This window comes from Grammomys surdaster, unplaced genomic scaffold (assembly GCF_004785775.1).
Source record: "Grammomys surdaster isolate TR1022 unplaced genomic scaffold, NIH_TR_1.0 192, whole genome shotgun sequence".
Classification (NCBI taxonomy): domain Eukaryota; kingdom Metazoa; phylum Chordata; class Mammalia; order Rodentia; family Muridae; genus Grammomys; species Grammomys surdaster.
This window is the reverse complement of record NW_021604637.1, coordinates 558,733-575,879: the sequence shown is the minus strand read 5'-3', so window position 1 is coordinate 575,879 and position 17,147 is coordinate 558,733. Positions and strand designations below refer to the sequence as shown.

The 17,147-nt window shown below is 37.1% G+C and overlaps 1 protein-coding gene across 4 annotated transcripts in view; it reads right to left on the bottom strand.

Moving 5' to 3' along the window:
- Ate1 (arginyltransferase 1) overlaps positions 1 to 17,147 on the bottom strand; it is a 115,962-nt gene that overhangs the window by 72,609 nt on the left and 26,206 nt on the right. For all 4 annotated transcript variants that reach the window (XM_028769396.1, XM_028769395.1, XM_028769393.1 and 1 more), the window contains exon 8: positions 11,240 to 11,272. In XM_028769396.1, coding sequence (XP_028625229.1) covers positions 11,240 to 11,272 — 33 coding nt within the window. The remainder of the gene's footprint in view (positions 1 to 11,239; positions 11,273 to 17,147) is intronic.

Sequence of the window (17,147 nt, the reverse complement as noted above, 5' to 3'; positions counted from 1 at the left end):
GAATACATTTACAGATATTACCAATTTATCAAAAGTGAGATTTTTAAAAATATATCTAATAATTCATTTAAAAATAACAATAAGTTCAATATATTTCATTCAGTCTGTGATAGGGGAAAAGATACTGCACTTTCCAAAACAAACAAAAAAAAACAATGCAAGAGGACAGTTACATGGTTCTGCATTTTTTTCAAATCTGTATCAGAAGACCACCTGAGTCTCATGTCTGCCTGTGTATTTAATCCACTGGCATCATGAAGCCTCTAGAAAAACAGCCTGTCGCCAGGCGGTGGTGGCGCTCGCCTTTAATCCCAGCACTTGGGAGGCAGAGGCAGGCGGATTTCTGAGTTCGAGAGTTCGAGGACAGCCTGGTCTACAGAGTGAGCTCCAGGACAGCCAGGGCTACACGGAGAAACCCTGTCTCGAAAAAAAAAAAAAAAAAGAAAAGAAAAGAAAAAAACAGCCTGTCCACTCATGAGGAAGTGAGTAAGGAAGACTAGCGGTATCTCAGCACTACGAAGACAGCACTGGTCTTGAGGATCCTCTGACACATGCAGCAAGGCATAAGCCACATTTTTTTCTGTCTTTAAAATACAAGGAGCCTACAAACTATAAGGTAAAAAACAAAAACAAACAAAAACCAGGACTTGTAACATTTGCCTTCTATTTCAGTTTTGAGAAACAAATGATAAGATACAAATAAAAGGAGACCAATAAGCAAACTTAGGCCAACTTTTGTTCAGTCTGAATGGTGCATTCCCAAAGACCTCGTGTTTACACAATTACAGTTAGTGGGCACTTAAGAGCAAAGTCATGTAAACTACAACTGCTACCTTTTATTTCCTTATTAAGTCCGTCAGTGATGGTGTTAGCAATACTTAATGTTTCTTTCCAAGTCTGCAGTTTGCAGTTTAGGTTGTGCAAAAGAATGAATCAGAAAATTTTCACAATATCCTCCGTTTCAAGGATTTAGCTGATAACAGGAAAAAATAATAAAGCTCTCCTCAGCTATACAAAAGAAAATTTACCTTGAATTCAGAGGAAAGATGGCTGAGCTTTGGTGATTAATGAGCTATACAGTGCAGTTTCCGATTCCAAAGCACCATGTAGTGATGACATGAATATTAATAGGCTAGTTCTCACTTTCAGCCAAACTGTTCCCCAAATGAGTGCTTATTTATCCTAACAAAATGCACCTGTCTCCTCACCCACCTGCCTTCCTGTGCCTCCATGATGCCCCAGACACGCTAGGCTCAGAGTAATTAGCAAAGAGGAAGTCATTTGAGAGAATTTTCCAAAGGGGCTAAAGGTGAGCAGGGGAAAGACTTCAGAGGACAGAATCGGAGTCCTCCTCCCTTCCAAAGCAATGCAAAGCCACCTCTCCCAAACTCCTCTGCTAGGACACAAAAACCTACTACTGATTTTCTTCTGAGTATATTATTTTACAGCTCTGTAGGGACAGAGGTTAACCTGGAGATTTCTTTGAGGGGAATGAATACTACCTAATGTTAGATAATTAGTAGTTGCTTTAGCCTATCTAGCAATCAAATCTCAATCCCCTATTTCATTAAATTATCTGCAAACGCTCTTTGAAACAATTTTAATGTCTACTGGTTTTATAGCAAATAACATGTCAATTAAGTCAGACATGTGTTTACAATGTCTGGGTAAGATTATTGTCTTATCTTTTTAAAACCTGTAGTTAAGAGCCCTAGAGGTCATTCTGTGAGAAGCTCAGATGAGCTCCCTGGATGGAGGATACAGGAGAAGCACTCAGTCACGCACCCTGGTCCTTACGCCCTAAAGTGGCTCCCATGCAGTGCAGCCACTGCTCGCTCTTGCTGTGTCTTCCTCTTTACTGCCAGGGTCTGCATTACCATATTCAGGACCAGGACTATGTTGCCACTACTGTACTAGGAGTTGGATCTGAAGACACATCTCTGCTGGATGGATGACGAAGAGTTATTCTCTTCTGAACAACCAAAAAATGGAAAATCTGGGTTTTTTACTATTTTTATTTGTGTACTTATAAATTTAATCAATTAATAAAACAGCTCTTTGTTACCTGAAACCACTGTGTTTGACATATTGCTAAAGTTACAAAACTGAAGAGTTTTTTACATGTCTGTCCATAAACAGAAAAGCTTTCTTTTACTTCTATTTCTATGATTCCCCACTTCCAGGCAATATTAAATTGCATTCAAGTATTAGCTCTGTGAAGCTGATTTATAGAGATAAGCAGGAAGGTATATAAATCAGTCTTCAAATTCACAGAAAACAAACTCCTCATAGAAACTAACAGCTTAGAAGCAATTTTAAGGATTCAAATATAGCTGGAGAGATGGCTCAGTGGATAGGAGCACTAGCTATCCTTCCAGAGGACTGAGGTTCAATTCCCAGCAACCACATGGCAGCTCACAACTGTCTGTAACTTCAGTTCCAAGAGATCTGACACCATCACACAGATGACCTCACCAATATACATAAAATAAAAATAAATATGTTATTTAAAAAAATTCAAATATACATAACTAAGGCAACTCTTTGGATAAATCCATTGGCATGAAATTTTTAATTTAAGAAAAAAGTAATATCTTCTTATATAAGCAGTATCACTGGATTTAAAATTACTGATAAAGGATTAACCACAAATGGTTTTAATAAATATACAAATAGAGGAAGAAAAAAAAAGCTTTTATTATTATAGAACTTACAGATAAAAAATAAATTGTTAATGCTAAATGCTTTGCCTTAATCTGATTTTTGTGTATTTTAAATCTTAACTCTCTCAATAAAGACTTTACAAAGTAAGGCACTTTCCAAATGATTTACCAAAAGTAATGGAATTCCAAGCTTTAACTCTACAAACCAGACAGTATTTACTGAGCACTGCACCACAACCGTGGACTGCAGAGTGACTGACTGGTCTGAGCTTCCCCTACTGAGGTTCATCCAGCAACTCCTGCTCTCACAGTCCTTCCTACAGGAAACATATTCCATGGTGACAGAGCAGACTGAGAACTCAATGAATGCCGAGATCAAACAAGACTGATGTCCCCATGGAGACTAATCCACCCTAGGATTTACTATTCAAGGTTTTTCTGAAGCATTCACGCACAACTAATGGGCAATGAAAACTGTCAGGGAAGATGACCCTAATTTTGAACACAGCTAAAAAGGTCTTGGGAGTGATGATGAATACTTCTACTTGCTGAGAAAAAGAAATTATCTTGAATTTTTAAGATCCTAAACTAACCTGAGTTTGTGCAGAAAAATCTTAAACAAGACAAATTTGTGACATTTTTCTATTTAGTGTTCAAATTTCTATTTTAAGCATGCTTCCTTTAGTCTCAAAATCAACTTTTACATTTTAGTCACCCTGGGGTTCTTTCAAGGAAGACTTTAGTAATTGTCATTTCATTTCACTAAGCGACACACATTTTCAATTTATACTGTCTCAACAATCATGTGATGTCCAAAACCTAACTGAAGAACACTCACCTCCTGACCAGTCAGCTTCAGGAGCACTAGGTGGCCTCATATGCAAGACGCTTACATTGTACTTACCACAGCAAACTCAAGACAAGAAAGAATGTCTTCAGTTCAACTGTTTGACTTTACTGGCAGCTCTGCCCAAGCCAGAACTAAGGCCTGCCCAACAAGCCTTAGATGCAAGGAAAAGGAGACAGCTATTAAGTGACAATCTAGTGCTTTTGTTCCAGATTTCTAATTGGTGCCGTTGAGTAAAAACACTCAATTCCCAACTCAAGTATATGGAACACAATCTGAAACTACAAGATTCTTTCCTAACATATACAGCTACAAGTAACAAAACCCTGCTCCTCTCTGGTTTGGCCCAGTAGTTCAAGCCATGGCCTTGTCTTCCTCTTCTGATTTTTCTTTATCACCAACAGACTGCTGACCATCACCTACAAATAACTATGCTCTCACTAAGTACCTCCTGCTTCCGGGCTTTACCTCTTCAAATTAAGCTGGGCCTAGGCACTAGACTGAAACAGGTAAAAGCTCCCACCAATTCACTGGCTAGCCCCGTCTCCACAATACTCCAGCTCATGCCAGCTCTCAGCATATCTGGTCATCAGTGTATTCCACACTTAGAAAAATTATCCAAACTCCAGCTTAACAACTCAGCCCCTTCCCCTCATGTTTCCAAGGCTTCTCTCAGTTCTCTCCCTCCTACAGCTTCTCTTCCCAAATTCTGGCCATTAGCAATATCTTACCACAGGAAGCTGCCTCACAATATTATGCTGACAGAAGAGAAGTGAAATTCCTGTGTCTTCCCAGAGTGTTTTCCTAAGTCTCTTCAGAAAGCCAAACAGTTCCCCACTCAAAAAAAAATCTTGAAAAATGGTTTGAGAGCTTTTAAGAGTATCTATGGCTTGTTAGCTAATATTATGAGAATTAACAAAATAGTACTAAGATATTAATTACAGCATATCAATTTCAATGCTGACCTCAGAGAGGTCAACACAGTACAGTCTGTGTCTAACTCATGCCATCTATCACAATCTCGCTAAGATTCATCCCCGTTCCTTTTGATTGCACTGTGCTCACTAACCAGCTGACAGAAGTTGAAATTCTTTCTGGCTTCTGGCGATGATGAATATTGCTGGTATAATCATTCATGTACAATTATCTATGAAGATACATATTTTTATTTCACTTAGACATAATCAAAAAAGTAAGTTTCGGAATGATAAAGTAACTGTGATGTTTTGAAAAACAGCGGAACCATGGCTTTGCATTTTGCTTTCCTACCAGTAATGTAATTGAGTCCTAATTTTCCACATTGTGCCAATCCCTGTCTGCTGTTTGATTCTATTCATTTAGTGAGTTCATGGTGATTTCTCTCTGGTTTTAACTTCCATTTCCCAAATGAATATCAATGGACTGTTTCTCTTGTGTTTTCTAGACATCTGTCTCCTCTGGAGAAGCACAATATTAAGTATGTTACCCACTTTTAACTAGGTTCTACTGTTAACTAGATACTCTGTTCTAGAGTGCTATTGTTTCTGCTGGTTCTTGATGACATTTAATTACATTTTCCATCCTCTTCAATTTAGTGAACTTCGTAAAATACTCCAGAATATGCTCTGGCATGGTGTACTTGAAAATGTACCTATTTTAAATGTCACAATGAGACATCATTCTGTGTGCTAACTTAGATTTTGAAAGGGGGCCGTGAAGGAGATGTAGTTCAGTAGCAGAGTACTTGCCCAGGCTATTCCCATGCCCTGGATCCAATCTCTAGTACTGAGAGAAACAAAACACAAAGAGTAGCAGCTGGGAAGCCAGTTAAAGCAGGAATGCTTTACAAATGAACCATGTTATCTGTAGTTTATGACTTGCTTGACTTCAAACGTGGCCTTTTGTCACTGAAGAGTGTAGTATCGATAGATGTCAATTAAATAAAACTGTGACCACATTGTTCAAGTCTTGTAGATTATTTCTAACTTTGTCTAAATGTTCTCTCAAAGTATCAAGAAATTGTCCTAAAATGTTTAAGAGTCACTAATTTGACTATTTCTCCTTCTCTTTCACTTCTACTGGTTTTTATTTTTATTTTAAGTGTGTTCTTTTTAATGGATCACATTTTAGAATATATTTGACCTTTTTTTCATTATGAAGCATCTTTCTGTCTTCGGTTTCTAGCAGACAAAGACTACTTAGTCTGATTTAAAGATAGCCCATCCAATGTTCTTACGGTAAATATCCATGGGAACAGCTTACTGCAGCCTTTTACCTGTAAGTCATCTGCATCTTCATATTTAAGCATAGAGCTTGTTTTATATTCTTTTATCCAGTCTGGCAATCTCTAATTTTTAAATGGAGTATGTAGCCCTACACTATACAACAACATAACCACTGGCCACATGTAGTTATTGAAATTTAACTAAAACAAAAATGTAAAAATTTTAAATGTAATACAGCCATGTATAGTCAAAAAAGCTTGCAACAATGCAAAAATAAAACTTCCCATGCAGCCAAGTTTGATTTAGGCTTTTATATTTAATGTAATAAATAACTGAATTTAAGAGGGCCATCTTGACATTGGTCTTACAGTTTTTTATATTTGTTCCAGTTATTTTATTTCACTTTTCCTACATTTTTTAAATCTTTACTGAACTGAAAACAATCTACTACTGTATCTTATCTTCACTACTGTCTCATTAACATTATCTCTTTGTAATACACATAATACACATCTCATAATGGTTTTCACGAGGGAACAATTTCGCCTCTTCGGGACTTCTGGCAGTCTGTCATTATCTACAGCTCTTATCATATTGGTGAACGGAGTGCTACTGGCATCTAGTGGGCAGCAGCTAGAAGTGCAGCTAAGCTTCCAACAGTGATCAGAGCCACACAGCACCTCACAACAAAATGTAGTGCACCTCACAACAAAATACAGTGGTAAGGTTCATAAATCCTACTCTGATTACTAGCTTCCTTCAAGTAAGAATCTTGAATGTGAACATCTCACAATAGTGCCATTCTGTCTCCCTCCCACCTTGCTTTTCCTGACCCATGCTGTTACCTGGGGTTCTCAGCCCCTAGCTAGTCTGATCTACCAGTCTGTGGTCAATTTTCATCATGAAAGGTAGATATTCTGTACGAATTAAGGAATGTGATAAGCAAAGTCTTGTGATACTAGCTTCTCAGTAAGTAAGTATTATAACTCTTAACAGAGAGTACTTGAATCTGAAATGAAGGATCAGGATACACTTGAAGAGATGCCCAAGTCCCCATACTGACACATGATCTAATGTGTGTTTACTTATGCTGCAGCTCCCTCTGTTCTCCAAACATGACGAGGAAACCACAGCCTACTGGACTGACTGGCAAAGTCTGACTCTACAGAGAATGTCAGTAATCTCGTGACCTCTGATACCTAATCCCATTTACTTACCTGCATTTAATTGAAGACATCTGTAAGTGGTGCCACACAAAATGTAACTCAGACTAAGAAATGTCCATAAGGCGAGTCTCCTAAACCTAGCAGGGAAGTGTACATCAGCAGCTACACACAATCACACACAATTGGAAATATAATAGAAATGCACTGGCTGGCTTGACAATGTGATAAAAGCTCTTTTCCCATAAAGCTTAATGAGTGTTATTAGTCGTCATGAATGAAATGCATAAATCCCACAGAGAGAAGTAACTGACTCTCCACACATGGTCCAGTCAAGTGACAATATATCAGATTACTGACATAATTACTATGATCTGACAATTTCATTAGATTCATGTGTCAGTTAAGTGGCTAGGACTTAACAACAAAGGGGCCTGGCCCATGGCTTCTTATGGACAAAGTGAAGCTTAAAGTTGGCTATGCGAGGGGCTGGTGAGATGGCTCAGTGGTTAAGAGCACTGACTGCTCTTCCAGAGGTCATGAGTTCAAATCCCAGCAACCACATGGTGGCTCACAACCATCTGCAATGAGATCTGATGCCCTCTTGTGGGGTGTCTGAAGACAGCTACAGTGTACTTATAATAAATAAATAAATAAAGTTTAAAAAAAAAAAAAAAGTTGGCTATGCGAACTGAAAGTCTCCCACATTTTACTGTCTCTACTGGAATTATTCTTATTTTCTAAAATTAGGAAAGTACCTATCTCTGGCTAATACATAAGCTTAACAGTAAAATTAAACATGTAGAGGCTTCCAGCCTTCTCCTGCCTTGCTTAGGTTTGCCTCTAAGACAGTGTAGTGAAATGGAACCAAATCCTGACTGAGCTCAAAGCTACTGACGGAGATTTGGGGATGGCTGCCATTCAGATGGCAGCATCTGTGGAATTCCAAGCTAATAGTCATTAGAACAGAAGCCTCAGGGTATTTACTAGAGAATCCAGGGAGGGTGAGGATCTTAAATTATTTCATCTTCCTCCTGTATACCCATAAGCCTAATAAAAATTTGTCTTGAAAATCAACTTTGCCAAGATGCAACACATCTTCAAATCACCAAGAAAAGAAAACTAACAGAAAATAACAAGCTATCACTCCATTTTGATCATGATCCTTTACACTTTTTACCCAAAACTACAGATTCCATACACTCAGCCCAGTATTTAGCCAGAGTAGTGACCAGATATTTTAAAATCTTTACTGGTTGGTCCACTGTAGGGTAGTTGGTAAACTCTAAGCCCTTTCTACAACTAATAACATCCAAAGATAAAAAGACAGAGCTTCTAATCTCAAGTAGGCTCATTCAAGCTGAGAAGACAAGAGAGCTAAGTATATTAAAATACAAACAGTAAACTTCATTTGCTGTCAGATGAATACTGTCAAATTATGAATAAAAGTCTGCTTCAACTAGCCTCATTCAGTACACCAACTTCATTCAGTCATCTCTCCATCCATCCACCAACCCATCCATCCGTCCATCCGTTAACCCATCCAAACAAGTATTTACTAAAGCACTGTCTACTATGTACAACTTACTACATTTAATTAAAAATGTTATCATGGAGAAACAAGGTCCTCTTCCCACTTAACTTACATTTAAGAGAAATTTATTGGTGAGACCCATTTAAAAGCATTTTTACAAATGGTCAACATCATCTAAATCAGCAATTCCTAACCTGGGGGTTGTGACACCTCTGGGGGGTCAAATGATCCTTTCACAGGGATCACACTATCATCAAATATCCTGAATATCAGATATTTACATTTGATTCATAACAGTAGTAAAATTACAGTTATGAAGTAGCAATTAAATATTTTATGGTTGGGGTCACATAACATGAGGAACTGTATAGAGTCTCACAGCATTAAGCTTCAACTTTAGCCTCCTTATAAAATCCTACACGTGGAAGCGACACTGCCTAACTTCACTATTTTAGGCTGCATTTCTCATATTACTAATACACAATCACATTATCATTTATCATTTGCACTTAGTTTTCAACTATTTATTGTATTTAATATAACTTTATACAAGATAGCAGAGATTTTTATTGATTCTAAAATATTAAATAATCCTTTTCGTTTTCCTACACTGCCTTGGTTTTCAACAATTTATTCATTTGTATGTGTAAGAGTATTTTGTGTACATGTATGTATAAGTACATTATGCACACTTGTTGCCCAAAGAAGACAGAAGAGGGTCTTGGATTACCTGAAACTGGAGTTATAGATAGTTGTGAGCCACTAAGCAAATGCTAAGAAACAAACCCAGGTCCTCTATAAGAGCAGCAAGTGAGCCATCTCTCTAAGCTCTGAATTACCTTTAGCTACATTTATTTTCATGTATAAAATTAAGTCTCTTTACAGCCAAACAAAATTTTCTAGCCTTTTCTGTCTGATACTTCTTACTTCTATGGTCAGAAAGCATTTCCTCAACTTCAGCAGATAACAGAATGTATACTGTCTCCAAGAATCTTATGATTTATTTCTACCTTACTATTTAAAATTCTGTTTCCTGTACTATGCTCAGTGTTGACCACAAATCACTTCATTAAATTATAACAACCTTGTGTTACTCCCATTTTCAGATTGAAAAGTAGCAGCCCAGAAGAATTAACTTTCCACAGGCCACCCACATCCCCCTCAACTCACAGCCCACCCACATCCCCCTCAACTCACAGCCCAGCACCCTTTCACTGTTATTCTTTGCCTTCATCTTAAGGCTGAAGGATTAGAAAATGTGACTAAACCTGTTGGTACCAACTTCTCTGGTCTGGTCCATTTCCCATGGTGATGATTCAAACTTGCCATAGGTCATCACTCATTATTGAGAAGAATAGCTTCACTTATCAAATGAATACAACATCATAGAACAGAAAAAGGAACTCTCTATGTGTAAAGTGACCAGAGATGGTCTCAGAAGAAATATAAGGCTAGGGGCTGGAGAGATGGCTCAGTGGTTAAGAGCACTGACTCCTCTTCCAGAGGTCCTGAGTTCAATTCCCAGCAACCACATGGTGGCTCATAACCATCTGTAATGGGATCTGATGCCCTCTTCTGGTGCATCTGAAGTCAACTACAGTGTACTCATATAAATAAGATAAATTTTATTTTCAATATTATTTTATTTTTATTTATTATTTATTTATTTTAAAATTAAATATTATTTTTAAAAATAAAATAATAAGAAAAATATAAGGCACCGGGCAGTGGTGGCACATGCCTTTAATCCCAGCACTTGGGAGGCAGAGGCAGGTAGATTTTTGAGTTTGAGACCAGCCTGGACTACAGAGTGTTCCAGGTCAGCCATGGTTATACAGAAAAACCCTGTCTCAAAAAACCAAAAAAACAAAAAAAGAAAAGAAAAAGAAATAAAAGAAAAATATAAAGCTACAGCTCAACCCTAAAAAGGGAGTATGATTTAAAAAGCTGGGAACTGAGAAAGGAGGCTCTTAAAGTGAAATAAACAATAGACGCAAAGAAAGAGGCAAGGCTAAGACAAAAACAAAAATAAATAAATTGGAGTATGAAGGGCTAAGTGTAGCTTAAGAGGAAAATACAAAATATTACAAGATTTCAACAACATAATTCTTTTCACAAATATGTTGCCTCATTTCAACAGACGGCTCAGGGACATTTTAACTTCTAGTGTCATGTGGCTAGTAAGTAAAGAAACAGCTTCAACCCTGGTGAGACTCAAACTCAGCCTCTGTATTCACGGCGCTTTGCTTTTCTTAAGTCTCCACAATCATCTACACACTTTTCTGCAAGCACAGCTCACATGATTCTGATTCTCTGATAATCCAGTTACTTTTTTTTAACCTCACAGTTTATCCCTTTCTGAGTTCTAAATGAGAACCAGGATGAAGACTAAATGAGACGCTATGGAAGCATGGAGAATAGTGCCTGTGTTCTAAGGAATGCCCAGTGCCAGGCAGGTCCTCTGTTCCTCTAGTCTCTTATGCAGGTGAAGCCTACTTGATGATAGCTTGTGCCCATTCAGTTCTGCTGAGGCACAACAGTGACTTAAGCAGGGACAAAGCAACACAGGGTTCACAGAAATAAAGTCTAGGGCTGACTTCTCCCTACTTAACAAGAAAGAAAATATACCTAAAGGAGCAATGACTAGTTACAAAGGTGAACAGTTGCAAAAAAAAAAAAAAAAAAGGCTGTGTCCATCCCATTACTATTATTGAAAAATGTACTGTTTTAAGACAATCACTCCTAAATTATCAAATGCTTGAAAAAAGACTCATGCAGAGTTACTCTACTGGCAATGCTAACATGAAAATTGGAGAGCAATCTCTTACCTCCAATGGTGAGCTGCAAAGGAATCTTGTAAACTGCAGTCCAGTTTGAATAGGATTGATTTCATCCAGTAAGAATGGAGCAGTAAGAAAAACATACAAAGAAAAGTTATTATACAATTTTCCAACAAGAGCATCTGAAGCAAAAGTCTGTACAAAGTTAATGTTTTCTACAATATATAATTCATCCATAGTGCAGACAGTTCAAATCAGCCCATAAGCAGTACCCAACTATTTGAATTAATTTATATAAACCCTAAATATTTGTACAAAAACAAATACAGAACAATTAGTCCTAAAATAGTTCAGCTTTTAAATCTTATCTCACAACCTCTGAACATAATACAACAGCAACAAAATGCTCAGTAAGAGAGGAATCGACAATCTTTCAAATCATAAATGTAAAGCAAGGTTTAGTCAATGTGAAGACAGGTAGAAATACACAATTCAAGACGCAGTGGAGAATGAGAGGAAAAAGTATGATGTCCCTGTACTGTGTACCTCTGCTGCCACACTTACTCTATCATCTCTCTCCTTCCCATATTCCTTCTTTGTTGTTCTGTCGCTCTTTCTCCTACTTCCCTATTACTCTCCTTCACCTCCCTTGGATTAATGACTCATGCATAGGCTGACACAGCACTGCATGTTACTATTCCATGCTGCTTGTCTCTCAGTATGTAACAATTCTAGAGGAAGGGACAGGAACTATTGACAATGTAAACTTTCAGATGTCTCATACATACACATGGCACACACATACACATGGCAGGAAAGTCACATGACGGATATATTTATAGAAGCAACATTCTAAATCCTTTGAGATTCGCTATAATAATCGAATATCCAAGTAATATAAATCCATCTTTCTAAATGTATATTAACTATAATAAGCTTCAGTGACCAGCCTGTTTCCAAGCACTCTTGACTTTCTCTACAACAAAGCTAATTTGTACTCATAAGAAAAAGAATTTTCTGTTCTCTCTGAGACACACATTGAAGAGCTAGGGATATAGCTCAGAAATAAGAGTGTTTGCCCATCCTGTAAGAGGTCTTGGATCTGAGCCCATAACTAGGAAAGGAAGAGACTGAAATTATCAGTAAACTTATATAATGTCTAGGATTTCCTTCTACATCACTGGGGAAAGGTGTAGAGGTATGTAACAGAAGTTGAATAAAGCAAGACTATTCATAGTAAACTATGAGGGTAAAAGAGGAAGACAGAGGGTTCCTTCATATATGATTACCTCCACTCAGTGAATGTTTAGGTTTTCTACAAGAAACTTCCCTTAATACAATTTTTTAAAAATATCAGCTACATCCCCCCCAAACTATACAAATATACTCCTAAAATAACACAGGGTATATCAAAACTACTAGTATCAACTAGGCTCTAGACTATAAGATGTATTAAAATACTGATACCATAAAATTGTTCTTCAACATCAAACACAATTCTATTGATAAAACTTTTCTGAAAATATAAAGTATACCGAAATGCTGTTTTCATAATGCTGATATGACACAATTTTATAAAAATGCAAATTTTATGGTCTTGGGTCCTCCCCCATAACAGAAAGTGCAAGTTGAAATGCTAGATCATCTTATCAGTGGAAAAAATGGGGAATAATAAATTTGTATTCTCTTTGCTATTTTAAGGTTTCTATGCTTTACTACTATATGTCTATGTCACCTACGTTATATGCATGCCTTTGAATTTGTAAGCAGCCCAGCCTAGGTTTAGTAGCAACTGATACCTCAAACAAGAAAGATAACAGTCACTTTAAATAACAAACCGAGAACTATGAAAATACTATCTAAGGAAGCTAATGTCTTCTAGAGGCCAACAATTTTCTCTCTCTCTCTCTCTCTCTCTCTCTCTCTCTCTCTCTCTCACACACACACACACACACACACACACACGTATGCATGCATACATTCGTACAGACAGCATAGCATGCATATTAACATTAGTGATACCAAATTTCAAAATTTTGAACTGCCAAAATATAAAATATGTAAAAGTTTTCAACCTTGAAGCAGCAAAAGCAGAGTTCACAAATATACACACTATTTCTATGCCATGAAAAAGACTTCAGAAATGCTTCCTTTCCATCAGTATGAAGGAAAAACCTGTTTGTTCCATTTCAGTCAGTTAATCTGAGAAGCCCTAAAAAAACTATACAGGTTATGTTCTCAGTACAAATGTTGATATCTTGAACAATAATTGACAAAATGACCTTTGTATATCCACTAAGCAAGACTAACTACAGAAACAGGTTCCTTTCAACAAATAGCATCATAACAACAGGTCAAGGTAAGAAAATGACTAAGTTCAATTTTATTGTGAAATTAAAACTACTAAACATTTAAGTCCTTTAAAATAAATTACTATGGCCACAGAAAGTAACCCATATTAACAGCTCAATGCCAATTCTAACATGGGTATATTCACGCTAGTTAATAGTTTATAAGATCTTACTCAAAATATTCAGTCCTGTTGAGAAAATAAACATTTTTACCATGTTGTATAAAGTGCCTTACTGTCTTATAGATAAAAATATACTTCATCACTCCAGAAACAATAGGATGAAAAATATAGTCACCTTCCATATTAATCTATATTTTTTTCTGAAAAAAAAAAATCTTAATACAATTGAAGTCAGGCATAACTTAACTGGCGATTTAGCTTTTCAATCATAGACGTGTAAATTTTAAGTAAATAATAAATTTAATTCACTTAATCGTGTATAAAATTTTAACTGTCAACTATCTTAAATTTAAAAATTTGTATTTTGTAATTAGTTGCATACATGTGTGCATGTGTCTCCCCTGGAGCTGGAGTTACAAAAGGTTCTGAGTGCTGGGCGGTGGAGGCGCATGCCTTTAAATCCCAGCACTTGGGAGGCAGAGGCAGGCGGATTTCTGAGTTTGAGAGTTTGAGGCTAGCCTGGTCTACAGAGTGAGTTCCAGGACATCCAGGGCTACACAGAGAAACCCTGTCTCGAAAAACCAAACCCCAAAAAAAAAAAAAAAGGTTGTGAGCAACCCCACATGGGTGCTGGGATCCAAACTCAGGGTCTGGAAAAGTAGTACACTCTCTTAACCACTTGTGTACTGTGTATTTAAAAGCTGAGCTCTGTGCCCATCCAGACTGCAACTTGATCTTGGGGCACCGTATAAACCTACGTGCTGTAAAGAATACCCCCCATTCCCTAGTCTCTGATTAATAAAAGGCTAGGGCCTATGACTGGGCAGAAGATAGAGGAAGGCAGGACTGGAGTAGAGGGTTTTCAGGTATGAAAGAACACACAAGAGGAAGAAGAGAGAAGGAGGAGGAGGTCACCAAGAGGCAGGATGGACCATGAGCACATGTCCAAAGGAAGCTTGCACTGGGAACACACATAAAACAGAGCAGGACTCGGGTGGCAAATTATAGCTCAGAACCTGCTCAGCACAGTGCAGCTTGTAACTAAAATACTAGGTTTCTATCTCTTTTATTTGAGAGCTAAATGGGAAAGAGAGACAGAAACTTCCAATAAAATAACATCAACAATTATGGTCTATATTTAAAATTCAACATACAATGTATCATTTCTAATTTAAAATTCCTTTAAACTTCTAAAAAGAAAAAAGGAAAGAAAGAAAAAAGAAACAAACAAAGGAAGAAAGAAGAGGAAGAGGAGGAAGAGGAGGAGGAAGAGAAGGGAGGGAGGGAGGGAGAAAGGGAGGAAAGGAGGGAGGGAGGGAGGGAGGGAGGGAGGGAGGGAGGGAGGGAGGGAACAAAGAAAATGTTTACATCAACATTTGTTTTTCCTAGCAACTGGTTCACCTTGCACCTTGCTTGGGAAGAGGCATTCTGATTTCTAATCCTGGTACCCACTACCCTATCCATCACTGGTAGCCTGCCTCACACCACCTTCTAACAGTTCTAGAGAGTCAAGTAATGCTTATACTGATTTCCTAACTAGTACTCCAAGTGCAAATTGTCCTCCGAAGTATGTTACATTTAGAAGATTCCTTCTTGTACTGAGACTTGTTACTTCTTTTGAATGAGGAAAAGAAAGAATAGAGAAGTACACACTTCTAATTTTGTCAAAAATACAGTCAAATTATTATCAACTATTTTATCTTTGTACTAAAACTTTTCAACAGATAGATCCGTTAATGTTCTTGAAATGCTAACTGCTTAATATGGAATCATGGTTTAAATTCTGTTGTTTTAAAGAAAATACTGAACATTAAAATGCAATTTTTATAAAGATAAACCGCATTAAAAACTTTTTTTTTGAGCCATGTATAATGATACATGCCTTTAAATCCCAGCTCTTGGAAAGCAGAGGCAGGTTGATTTCTTGTGGGTTTGAGGCCAGCCTGGTCTACAGAAAGAGTTTCAGGATAGCAAGAGCTACATAATGACATCCTATCTCAAAAAAGGCAAATTAATCAAAAGAAAGCAGTATTTTTCCAAAACAAAGAACAGCAGTGAGCTGTCTTGATCCAAGTGCAATTCCAGTCCGGTAACTGTTCAGATCAACTTCCCAGAATCCCCTCGTGTTAACAAGAAGGCATCTCTACTGCTCATTGACCCTTGACCTCTTCCTTATTACATGGTCTATACTGTCTCCACTTTAGATGATTTTTAAAAATCATTTTTTAGAATTTTATAATGATTAATCTGAATCAATCTCAGGGTAAAATCCTGAGTTCTCTTAGGATTTGGAAGTTTTAATTCAGACACCCTTCTACATTGTGCTGAGTCGCACTGTAGACTCCTTTCTAATGCCCTACAATTTATATTCACACTATCTTACGCTGGCTGTTTTCAGACAGGATACAATTTTTATGCTATGAATGTAGCTCTCATAAATTCCAATTCTTAAGAAATTTAATTCAACAAAGGAACAAAGTTGTATACTATACAGAAAAAAAAAAATTCTTTGGGAGCAACCTAAAGACACAAGCCAAGTAAGTGTCTTTTAAAAGTCTCTCAAGAGAAGCAGAGTCAAATCTGTATATAATAGTGAGTCAAAACTAAGGTCTGAAAACAACTAGTTGTTCAGTCTATTAAGAAAAGAAAAAGTCTGGAGAGATGGCTCAGTGGTTAAAAGCACTGGCTTCCAAACTGTCTGTAACTCTAATTCCAGGAGATTTGATACCCTTACAGTAATGCACATAAAATATAATTAGATAAATTTTTTAGAAATAATAAAAATGTTAAAAAATGATTCACTAAGTTTATGTTACATATATTCTCTAATTCATATGTCAACAATTAGTTGAAAGATTAATCATGTATACTACATTCTGACCAGAACTCTGCACAAAACAAACCTCAATGAATCTTAAATGATGACAATGAAAATCTTTACATTGTAATGCATTAAATACTGGTGGAACTGGGATATCTATATGCTCATCTGATTCACTTAAATCACTGTGCCTCTGGTTTGTTTGTTTGTTTGTTTGGCTGGTTAGTTAGTTGGTTGGTTTAGTTTTTCAAGACAGGTTTTCTCTGTGTAGCCCTGGCTATCCTGAACCTCAATTTGTAGACCAGGCTGGCCTCAAATTCATAGCAATCCTCCTGCCTTTGCCTCCTAAGTGCTGGGATTAAAAGCATGTGCTATCCCAATCCAGCTGTTTTTCTTTTGAATCTGTAAACCAATTTCAGTCAAACCACTGTCCCAAGTTGGTGCCCCATGAATTCCAGACACCAGATCCACTTCAGTGATTCCAGGTCTAAGTAAATTGATAAATTCTTCCAGCTACAGGTGCCTTTCCTCAACTTTGCCTTACCTCAATTACAAGGAATCCTGATAGTTTAAGGACTCTGGACTCCCATGTTTATAAAAATCTTTACTTTCATTTAATACGGTGTTTGTAAAGTTACATCATAAGAACCTTGTGCTTGCTT